Below are 11756 nucleotides of genomic sequence, written 5' to 3'. Positions count from 1 at the left end.
TACTGGTTTGTGTTAATCCAACAACCAGGCAGTCAGTCAGTGAAGGAGGCAGGCCGTTGTCCACTGAGTGTCTGGAAATCTTAATATTGCAAATAGCTTACAAAAACGACCTTGAATTATAAGGCGTCAACCCAAGGGCAGAACAAAACTGAGAACTGCCGAGGGGAAATTAGGCTGTAAATATTAAGAGGGATAAAAACGTCAGATAAAAGAATTAACCCGAGTAGAATTACTACTGCAGCTTGTAGGATTAGCACAGCTACCAGGACCTAATTATGTGTGGAACAGAAATTGTATATTTGATGCTGAAAACTGAGCAGGAGTGACATTATGGTTGGGTGCATGTGAACTTATAAATGAGATATTTTCAATGTGTGTTGAGAGTTCGGGTATAGTGGGTAGGTTGTAGAGAAGGCTGGGATGAGGAGTCAGAGAAGGAGGGGTGAAGCTGTGGATGGAGAGAGAGAGAGAGATGCTGTTGCCAGGGAACAGCAGCCACATAGAGGACCACTGAAACAACAGCAGGACTGTCTAATGGAGAGAGGGACACATAGACTTGGGCTTATTTTTCTGAAGTTGCTGAAGGGATATAAAGGCTTTCTCCAAAGAGAGAATTGGATACAGAGGGCAATTGAAAAAAGGGTTTGATTTGATGTGTGGAAGTGGAAAGAGTCACTCAAAATGCATTTGGAGCTACAAGCAGAGAAAATGGGAGATAGGGGGAGGGAGATCATGGTGCCAGAGCAGATGCATTTTGGTTAAAGGAATTTTGTGTCTCTGTGGTGTGGACGTAGGAGTGGAGAGGCAGGCTGTCGGCTCACTCTTCACGGCCAGTCTTTCACCAACAACGGTTCATGGCCAGAGGCGGAGGAGAGGAGAGGGGGTTCAGCACAGAGGTGCTGCCTGTCTTCAGACACCTGCTGCTGGCTAGCCGCTGACATTGGGGACACTGTATGACTGTGTCTGTGCACAAGTGTGTGTGCATGCGAATGAGGAGGGATATTTCAGCCTGAACCCTGTTTGCTGTGAGTGAGGGGGATCAGCACTTTCTACACAAGATACTTTGCGCCTTTGACTGAGGAGGAGGAGGGGGAAGGACGCAGATAAGCAAGAGGTTATAGGATCTCACGTAGCCCATGTGAGTATATTCCCTGACTTAACATGCATGCATTTACATTCTGCTCCATGCACAAGCAAGACACCTCAGACAGATTTGATGCACATTTGATAGTACACTTACATGTGGAATCAGTTTTGGTTTGTGGATTGGCCCGTCCATTTTGGGTGACCTAGAAAGGCTTTGGGGACATTTTACTCTGTGAAGGTGAGGTGCTGCACATTTGGTAGGGATTCATGTTGTAGCCTTTGTATGTAATTTTAGGCTGACATGGAAGCCACAATACCGGGAGAGGAACAGGGTCTTTTTTTGTAGAACGCTTAATAGGAACATTATCACTCACCGTTACATTTATTAATGTTGCTTGTCACACATGAGTTGAGAAAGATAGAACCTCACTGTCTGTAAAATGATGATTATTTATTTGTATTCTTCTCATCCGTCGTGCTTATCCAACATAGTGCAACATTCTGATGTTTTATTTTTTAAGGATGTTGTCAAAGTGGAATCTGATAGGACCTGCTACAAACAATTAAGTTATGTGATCGTGGGTTTGGCTCCTTGTTACAATCATGTGTCATATAAAAATGATTTCCTCTGTGAGGCTTGGTTGTCTGCTTGTTTATACTCAGCCACAAGTGTTGCTGCCAAAACCACCAAAGCCACTATACCCCTTCTTGTAATTATAGCAGTAGCTCATGTTGATTCTCATCTTACTGTGAGGAACATTTTGCATTGCAGGCAAGAGTGCAAGATCTCACTAGGTTTGCTAGTTTGTATTCTTTTGACAAACACTTTGCATCTCTGCTTTGAAGTGAAACCTTAGACAAAACATTTGAATCCTCTGTCAACCGTCAGTGTGGATTTTTAGACGTGACTGGAGAGCAAAAAAGAAAACAGTATTAATGGAAAAAATGATTCTCCCATGCAGTTTAGCAGCCACCAGCTTCCGATTTTTTGTGTGTTGCAATAATAAATGAGTGTAAAATCCTATGATTTAGAGGAGCAGTTGAGTGGAGTCCATCGTAATGCCACCATTTATTATACAGTCATTGTATTCTAGACATTAATCCGATTAAAAAATGGTTTCCAATCTCTTTGGCACAAACAAATGAATTAGACCTTTGTCTTATAATATAATCAGTTACATAAAGCATCAGTGTGAGTAGACATCAAAAAAACCAGCAGTCACATCAGAGCAGTGGGATTAGGGATCAATGGGGGAGATTAGGTCCACATGTCATCCGACTCATTGGCCTTCTGAATTCCACCCAAGAGGAATATGGAAATAATATTACACTTGAAAGAAATCTGAGCTCAGAAAGTGGGCTCTGTCCGAGTCAGTCACATGCCTCTCACATGTGCTTCACCGGGCAAGGGGATAAAAACCATGTGATCAGCAGCCCCCAAATTGTAATGAAAATGATACCTCCTAGGATGATGGCATGTGTTTCTTTAGTGCGGCCATGGAAGTGTTCGTCTAGTAAGTGCACTGACTTTTTGACAGTATTCCTCTGTTGTTGTTGCTTTTCATTCATAAATGTTCTGCTCATACCTCCAGGCCCCGGCTCTCCTCTCTGAGGGATGGGCACCACCGAGGCGACGCTACGAATGGAGAACATGGAGGTAAAAGACGAGTGGCAGGATGAAGACTTCCCCAGGTGAAGTAAACATATTTTTCTTTGTTATCATCATCTAAACTAGTTGGTTGATTTTTAAATGTGAGTACTATGACACATCTTTAAAAAAAGATGCATCTCTAGAGCTGTGTGTTGCCTACAGCTAAAGGGCATGTTCTTGTTTATGCACTGCAGCACATTTCAGTTTATGCATAAATACCTCAAATTAAAAATCAATTTGAATTTTAAATGCCAAACATCTGAAGTGGATAACTTCTGCTACATGTTTTTCCTGGCAGAATTTACAACAGAATCATTAATCATGTATGTAATATTGGCACTATTTTTATTTTACCTAACTTTATGAAAGGCTTCAGTTCTTCTTTAAAAGCTTTAGCAGTGATTTGCTTTGTGTCTTGATGTTTTGCTAATTATCACTTTAATGTGTAGCATTTTGAGCACAATGAGACGCTCTATAATAAGAAAGCTTATCGATAATTCCCCAGAGACAGACGTGTAATCGTGAGAAAGATAAATGTAGGGGGGAAAAAAACGTTAGTTAAATTGTGTGAAGTTAATCCTAAAGATGCTGAGCTTGATGGGCAGAAAAAGAGCAGGAAAGAGGTGTGATGACACTCAGTACTCTGCTCCCTCCTCCCCCTTTTCCTCCTCCCTCCTCCTCTGTCGGATTGGGAGGCAGGAAGCCAGGGAGCAGGTGCAGCTCAGTCTGTAAATGGTCTCAGGCTACGTCATGTGACTCTACAGCAGTCGCAGATCAACAACAGAGCATCGCTAGGAAAATGGAGGCAGGTTTTGGTTAAAGACAGACAGAGGCGCAGCAAATGGGTTATTAAGGTAGTCTGCAAGAGATGCTCTGCTCTGGACTCTCTGTTTGTTATCAGCTGAGAATTCAAGGGATGAGTTGACAAACCAAATACAAAGGTGTGTGAGGTTATAAAGCTCAGCTGAATCATCTGTTTGCTATTCCCTGAAGGTAAGCATCACTGCTTCATCCTGATATGTTTGTAGCTAAAGGAAAATGTGTCTTAATACAATCAAAGAAGATTATTATGTCTCTGTTAAGAGAATAAATGAATCCATTAATCTGTATGTATATAAAAAGGGCTTCCTTTCTGACAAAGGAGTGTTGCACCAGTAATCACTGCAGGCGTCCCCAGGGGAACGGGTCGAGCTGTTTATCAGTGCCTGTTTCTTGGGGCTTAAGCCAGTGTTGTTGGCTCAGTAGGGGCACACACACTATCACAAACTGTCCTCCTCTTGATGGGAGTTGACTTTCACAGAAATGCAGCTAAGATACTGTGTTTGGGCTTCATGTGCCCCTTGGATTTTTACCTATTAAGAGGTCAAATGTGGTTTCAAGTTTTTTGGTTCCTTTTTCAGGTGTGCGCAACGCAAACATGCAAGTAAAAGCATCTAATGTGCATCTTAAAAGAAACACTGATTAGCACACATATTTCTTACATCCTTTCTGCTCCTCCTTATGTGCAAGTAGGGTGTGAGCAGTAAAAAACAGGCAGCGTGTTAAGAGCTTTAACACTTTTTCAGTATGCAGACTAGATTTCCTCCCTCTTCTCCTCTCAATCGCAGTCTGTTATCACCCCTCTTTTCTTCTCCCATCAGGTCCTCTGCCTGGCAGCCCTGTAATCTTCATCTCTCCCCAGAGAGAAGATAATTACCATCTCCATCCTTCTCTGTGTGCCCCTCTTTTAAGTGCTTATGCAGATCATTGACAACACCCACACTTTGACTGGTCCATTGAGCATCATCCTTATCACTGTGTTGCATTTTACCATAAGGCTATTTTTAGGGATCCACAAGGTTCAGTGCTAGGTCCCAAACTGTTTATAATTAAATGAAGTTATGTCTGTGCAGTGTCTAAACTTAAAATAAAAATCTATTGTATTTGCTGATAACCCAAATGTATCAATCCTGGAAAAAATTTGAATGGCTTTATTTGTATGTTATACTCTATATGTCATGAAAGCTAATCTGTGTATGTTTACCTCTAGACCACTACCAGAGTACGGCGACATGGATCCCTCCTGTGGTCTCACGGACGACAGGGCATGTAAGTAACAGAGTGTTATAAAGGGTCAAATAAGGGTTAGATCATAATATCCTCATTTAACAACATTTAAACGCTTAGTTTCCTAAACTGTTTTCGTCCACTGGCCTTGCTGCAGCCCCCTCTAACACACTGAATGTGAGCCCACCCGGAGGAGGCGGTGTATCCTCATCCCACCGAAAACGGCGTACTTTGGTTGCACCTGAGATGAACCTCTCACTGGACCAGAGTGAGGGTTCTTTGCTGTCAGATGACTTCCTGGATACGCCTGATGACCTGGACATAAATGTTGATGACATTGATACCCCTGACGAGACGGACTCACTGGAGTTCATCACCAATGGCAACGAGCTGGAGTGGGAAGGCAAGTTGTTCAATGTAACAGCATGACCGATTATTGCCGATTATTTCAAATCTTTTATTTCTCATAATGGTAAGCCACATCACTGACTTTTAATACTTTTTTAAACACAGTCCAGTCATAATCCTTAATGTTAATTGTCACTCTTCCTTGGTACCAGCAGTATGCAGTGTGATAAATATTTCAGGATACAATTAATAACCTTATCTGTCTCTGTGGCTGTTCAGATGACACACCTGTGGCCTCAGCCAAAGCAGGTCCTGGTGCTGGCTCAGGACAAGCTGATGAGGACGGAAATGCAAACAGTGGTCGTCTCTGGAGGACGGTGATCATCGGGGAGCAGGAGCATCGTATTGACATGCAAGTCATTAGACCGTACATGCGGGTCATCACACATGGAGGTCAGTGAAGGGACCTGGATCAACCTACAAAATAAACAACCTTTGTCATACTTGATATTTTTAAGTCAAACAGATAATAAGACCAGCCTTCATTTAAAGAGGTCATAAATAGCATCACGTCTTTACGGTTGTTGCTGTTAATGGTCTGACGCATTATCTAACACGGACATGAACTCTTTCCCGTCAGGTTATTATGGAGAGGGCCTCAATGCCATTATTGTTTTCTCTGCCTGTTACCTTCCTGACAGCAGCTGTCCAGACTACCACTATATCATGGAAAACCTCTTTCTGTGAGTGTGCCGCTGCTGACATTTAGTTTGAAAGGATAGATAATTAGATAACTTATCATACTGCAAATTTTTTATTATTAGGAACATCTGGATCATGTTGTCTTGATTCCACATTATTTTTACATGTCTGTGTCCCCGTCTATTGTCCCACAGCCCATCAATGACACTGTCCCCTTTCATTCAGGTATGTGGTGAGCAGTCTGGAGATGCTGGTTGCCGAAGATTACCTGATCATCTACATGAACGGAGGCACTCCACGGAATAAGATGCCCGGGATCAGCTGGCTAAAGAAATGTTACCAAATGATTGACAGAAGGTGAGAAAAGGAGAAACGGTGTAGAAACTGCTCAAACATGTGACATGTTGAACATGAATTAGAATCTGCATTGCTAGTTTAATTGCTGAATACAAATGCTGACGAACATAAAATGTATAGATATGTCACTTGCTGTCAGCCAGTGGAAGACTCACAGGCTTCATACACAGCAGAACTGTAGAATTGTTATTTTAATAGTAGTTAAAGCATTTTAGCTGAAGCCTTTCAAGTTGTGTACAATACTTACTAAACTGTGGATGGGCGTTTTGTTTTGTGTTGTGTTGTGATGGCAGATTAAGGAAGAACCTGAAGTCTTTGGTCATCGCTCATCCCACTTGGTTCATACGCACTGTCCTAGCTATTTCTAGGCCCTTTATCAGGTAATATTGTAATTTCTTTATATCCATCATGTACATTTGAGAGAAGATCAGATTACTGATGAAGACCAGGTTTTGTTGTGTCATATATTTGCTGTTTAAATGCATTCATTTTTGATTTTGTAATGACCCCTTGGGCACTTTTTCCCGACTCTGATTTCATATTTGTCTTATTAGTGCTCAGCATTTAATCAAACAACATCTGACCCTTTTATACAAGGAGCTACGATTAAAATTCTGATTAATTTGTATGTGAAAGAAAGCATCCTAAAGAAAAGTTTAATTAAAGTATAATATTGTATGTATCACTGTGACATCTGTGACTTACAGACTGTTACAGTGTTTGTGTTGTTGTTGTTGTCGCCCTGTCACCTTCTGCAGTGTGAAGTTCATGAATAAGATCCAGTACGTCCACAGTCTGGATGAACTGGCAGAAATCGTCCCCATGGAGCACGTCCATGTTCCTGAGTGTGTGGTGCAGTAAGTATTTTTGACCACTAGGTGGAGACACAGAGCTGCAGCGCTGACCCCAAATCTGCTGCATTAAATAGATAGGATTATTCATGTTAGTCTATCCCAGAAGAACAAATCTAATGTGACTTCTGATGTGTCTGAGAAAATGTAAAGATGAGTACTTAAGTTCTTACCTGGATGGAAGGATTAACTGAAGATCTGACATCGTAAATTATTTTCAGATTTGACGAGGAGAGGATTAAAGCACGCAAGGAAAGGTAAAGTACATTTTTATTTCTTCTCTAAATTTGATTATGCATTAAATTCACTACTACTACTACTATATAGTTCCACTGCATGCCAATAGATTGTGTGTGTGTGTGTGTGTGTGTGTGTGTGTGTAGGATGGAGCAGGAGTGCAGACAGCAGGAACAGCAGCAGTCAGTACCACAACAGCCAATTAAAAAGTCAGAGAGGTAAAAGTATGCCCTTTATTTTAATACAAATCTAGTTTATTAATCTTTTTTTTACACATTGACATCATTTCAACTTAAAAAAGTTCTCAATTAAGTTTCTACTATTTTATTTTTATTTTCAGGCCGAAGTCTGTGATAGCAGATCAAGGATTATGAGGAGGACCGAGCTTTGCAGCTAAAGGTAATATCAACTACCTTTGTATTTCTTATTGGTGTCTTAATGTGTTTTTGTCTCCTGTGGACAGGTGATGCAAATTAGCATTTTGCTATTAATCCTAAGAACAGTGCATCTGGGACTTGTGCATGGTTAAAAGTTACAGTACCAAAGTTACTGTATGTCCATGTCAAATAAACAAGTAAATAAATAAACTATGCTAAAGAATTACACAAGTAAAAATGAATCCTTTGTTACATTAACTTGTGTCATTAACAAGCTTTATAAAGAAAATGTATTGGTATTGAGTGATAATTTTCCTTCAATAAGAAATACTGCAACATATTTATTACCTTAAACAAACATAATAAGTAACTTATTTAAAAGACTGTGCGGGTTCATAGAGGAAAAGGAAGCTACCCTGTCAGTTAATAAAAAGAAGTCTGCATGTGCAGCAATGTTTAAAGTAGAATTCACTGCAAAAAGATCCATCACATTTGTTAACTTTCATTTAAATCCTGTTTCACATTCATCGACTTGATAGTCCCCCACTGTCAGGAAGAATATCAGTTCTGAGCCTTTTGGAGTAGCTTCCCTTCTCTTTACGGTATTACTCCTCTGACCTTATTATACAAGAGTCCTGTATTAACTGTAACAGTGATTCTACCAACAAACCAAGATTTTATTTAAAAAAATGTTTTCTATAAAGAAGAAGCTGATAACAAATACTTTGCACTGTTAATTGACCGGTTCAAATGAGAAAACTGTGACTAAGATTTATTTTTAAATGATATCTTCATAGAACATATAGTGTAAGTATTTGATACCAGCAGCACCCTTCAGAGCCAGAGAGTTGATGACCAATATAATTCATGAGCTGGTTTAAGGCAGCTTGCAGAGGGTTAGTAACAGAAGCACAGTGGAACTGGAAAGCTGTCAGCCTCTAATAATGATCATAGGACTCAAACAGCTATGATATTCTACAATAACAGTCACAGACAAAAAGGCAAACTAAGACTTTGACTTTGATGAAAGGACTCAGAATCAATCTGACTCTACGTCTGCTTCAATTCATTAAACATTCAATCCACATCAGGCAGGTTTTGACTTCGGCATTTATTATATTTCAAGGACTTTAAAGGCGGATTGTATGTGTGATTAATTTTTTAAAAAGATATTGAAAAAGAGATCACTTTTTGTCAAAAATGTATACAAATTGTGTTTATTAAAAATAGGAATACAAATTCAAAACGTTAATGCTTTTAAACCCTTAAAGGGATACTTCACCCATTGAAACATGAATCTGTATTGACATTGGGTCGTATATGTAGCAGAATTGTGAAATACATTTTGAAGTTGGTGCCTTCTTGGCCGAGAAAAGGCAGAAAGTGTCTTTTTGGCTCATGTGGATGAAAGACACCGAATCCCAGAATGCACAGCACTGCAGGCCACTCCCACTAAGGTCCTTTATTTCAGAATCAGAATCAGAAATACTTTATTAATCCCAGAGGGAAATTCAATCGTTACAGTTTCTCCAGGGGCGGCTAGCGGCAGCTTGTGGCCCTGGCGGCTAGCAGAGCTGGCAGCGGCCGGCGGCGTCCAGCAATATAGCAATATAGCCGCGAGACGTTTGCTGCCAACAGGCTGGTTTTGTTTCTCGGCTGCGGTGGCCAGGGCGGCCAGCGGCGGCAGGAGCCAAGACACAAGACAGGCCTGTCGGCAGCAGCCGCCTCGCCACTATTATTTATTGAGTTCCCACCCACTGATCTGTGATTGGTCTGTAGCTTCAGTGGTCGAAAATATGAGGAACTAGCGATGTAGTTTCACCCTGCTAACCGCAACAGCTTCCAGTGAGGCAAAAATCGTCATTTTGCGTCACTGGAAGCTGCTTTTCAGACTTAGAAATACAAAGATTCCCCATCTCAGGGGAAAATGAGGGCGGGATGCACGACCATTCAAAAATACTACCAGGTTTCTAATCATAAAAAGCTTAATGCAAATGGGTGACGTATCCTTTTAAGAATTGGTGCAGAAAACTGCTTGGAGACCATTTTGCACCAGGCAGAGACAAAGTTGCACATATATATTTTCTTTGAATTATCAGTTCAAGTTCAATGATCAACAACATGTTTTTATTGTCATGTTATATACTTTACCAATCCTGAAAATATTCCCTCTCTTCAGACAGACGCATGGATCATGAACCCTTTCACAGAAACAGATTCAAAGAAGTCGTCCAACAAGTCAACACGTGCTTCCTTGTTTTACCAGCATCCAGCTGACAATTAGTGTTGTCATTACTAGTGATCAAGATGGTGATCCCTTATTCTACTTCTTCCTTCCTGTCAGAGGTTTACTGCTCTGTTACAAGAAGTACGTCACCATGAAAACTGTTGGCAGCTTTAAGTTGCTCTGTGTATGTGCTCGTACTGTAATATTACATCATCAAGAGCCAAGGCAAGGACTTTAACAAAAATGTTAGTGTACCCCACAATGAAACACTTTTCAGAGGCCTTTGATTTTAGCATTGTTGGATGGAACTATTTAAACTACCAATTGTGATCCCACATTAGTGACTAAATTAGAAAAACTAGGGGCTTTACTTTTGGTTGATCAAATGGTACAGTTGTACTTTTTTAATATCAAACAAATATACTCAAATAATTGAAAAACAGGTTGGGTTTTGCACCCAAATTCAGGATGTGATAAAAATCTGACCATTTTAGACTTAAAGGTTTCAGCCTTACGTTAGTGACGTGTACATATGTATAAAAGATTTAAACCATGAGAGTCCATGGATATCGAAGAGCAACATTACTGCTGTGACAGACGATGAGCGTTGTCAGTGAGTGCCTGACAGACTAAACTTATGTCAAAATGTCTTTTGTGAATGTGAGGTGATTTCAATGTAAATACTGATGATTAATTTCAAACGCTTTCAGATGCCTTCATCTTTATTTTTTTGGCCTCATAACTGCTGTGTCACAAGGCCAACAAAGCCCTCTCTTTAGCTGTACTTGAAAGGATTCAAATGTACTAACATCTGTACTGTAGACTTTGTGTTATGATGTGCCTCAGTCGTCTCGTGCTTTAAAGATGCACTTTGTGGCCTAAAAAAAAAACAATGTAATAAAATCTGCAAGAATGATGTAAATGTTGAAGAAAAGGTTTGCTTGAGATTATGCAAGCAATGCTTCTAAATTATAGTCATGGCCATATGAAAAGATTTAACACTGTATAATATGCATGTGTGTAAAATCCTGTAATGTAGGAATAATCTGTATTGATTTGATACCCAACACATTCTACATATGAAATACTGTATGTAGCATAATGTAGATAATACAAGTATTAAATCTTGATCCAGGTGGCCACAATGAAGACAAAATACACAAACATTGCCCATTTTTGCAGATTAATTCATAAAATGTGCATTTCTATCATTCATTCACATACGAACACTAAGATTACTGATCGGATCAATAACTTGATCATGTAAAAGAGCAGCCTCAGAAAGGAAAATGTTTTGATCTCCTTTCAGAATGATAGAGTAAATGTAGCTTACAGAGAATGACTTTGTGCTCTATCCAAGTGACATGTCATTATGTTACTCTGTGTTTGTGTCTGATGTAAATGTGGGGAACTGTTAGAACATTGTCATGTTTAACAACGTCTCACAGACATCATACTGCATTATTGATTGTACATTACCCTGGGTGACATTGATTCTCTCTGATGTCTTCCATCTGTTGTAGCAGGAGGACAGAGGAGGAAGAAGTTTTATTTTTGTAAAGCATAACTGTGTTACCTGCCTGCCTTGTTTTGCACTATTCAATGGTTTTAGTGTATCATGTGATCTATGTTTAGGAATAGATTTGTTCTCCTTAAATGTGTTTTGTCTTTTGTTGTAAAGGAGGACCATTGATGTTTTGCAGCTGTCTAGCTATTAGTAAAGGATGAACAGGCAAAATGTTGTGCAAGAAAATTGGACCCTGTTTCTAAAGTGCCGCCTCTTAGTTCTGCTTTATCATCATTTCTTTTATTTTGCCTTTCTCATGAATAAATGTTTTTTTTTTAAAAAGCTTGAATTTGAGTCCCTTTGCAGT

At 39.9% G+C, this 11756-nt stretch overlaps 1 protein-coding gene across 4 annotated transcripts; it reads left to right on the top strand.

The window, feature by feature from the left end:
- The first annotated feature begins 204 nt into the window (after positions 1–204).
- On the top strand, positions 205–11720 carry atcaya (ATCAY kinesin light chain interacting caytaxin a). 4 transcript variants are annotated; one of them, XM_065955999.1, is made up of 13 exons: positions 205–1138; positions 2679–2778; positions 4767–4825; positions 4941–5186; positions 5411–5584; positions 5772–5874; positions 6059–6190; positions 6484–6570; positions 6898–7047; positions 7263–7298; positions 7425–7496; positions 7619–7677; positions 9839–11720. In XM_065955999.1, exons 2-12 carry the CDS (start codon positions 2702–2704, stop codon positions 7650–7652), a joined length of 1170 nt encoding a protein of 389 aa, XP_065812071.1. In that variant the 5' UTR covers positions 205–1138; positions 2679–2701; the 3' UTR covers positions 7653–7677; positions 9839–11720. The 4 variants fall into 4 exon arrangements, with proteins under 4 accessions (XP_065812071.1, XP_065812070.1, XP_020487494.1 ...); XM_065955998.1 differs by having other exon boundaries at positions 222–1138; positions 9835–11720; XM_020631838.3 differs by having other exon boundaries at positions 273–1138; positions 6949–7047; positions 9835–11720.
- Positions 11721–11756: the final 36 nt, after the last annotated feature.

This window comes from Labrus bergylta, chromosome 6 (genome assembly GCF_963930695.1).
Source record: "Labrus bergylta chromosome 6, fLabBer1.1, whole genome shotgun sequence".
NCBI classification, from domain to species: Eukaryota; Metazoa; Chordata; class Actinopteri; order Labriformes; family Labridae; genus Labrus; species Labrus bergylta.
Note: the sequence above shows the minus strand (reverse complement) of the source record. Positions and strands in the feature narration are given on the sequence as shown.

Excerpts from the sequence above, each read along its gene's own strand:
- atcaya (XM_065955999.1), top strand. The coding sequence starts at position 2,702 with ATGGGCACCACCGAGGCGACGCTACGAATGGAGAACATGGAGGTAAAA. Across the intron at positions 2,779-4,766 it reads CAGGATGAAGACTTCCCCAG|ACCACTACCAGAGTACGGCG; the intron begins GTGAAGTAAACA and ends GTTTACCTCTAG. Across the intron at positions 6,191-6,483 it reads TACCAAATGATTGACAGAAG|ATTAAGGAAGAACCTGAAGT; the intron begins GTGAGAAAAGGA and ends TTGTGATGGCAG.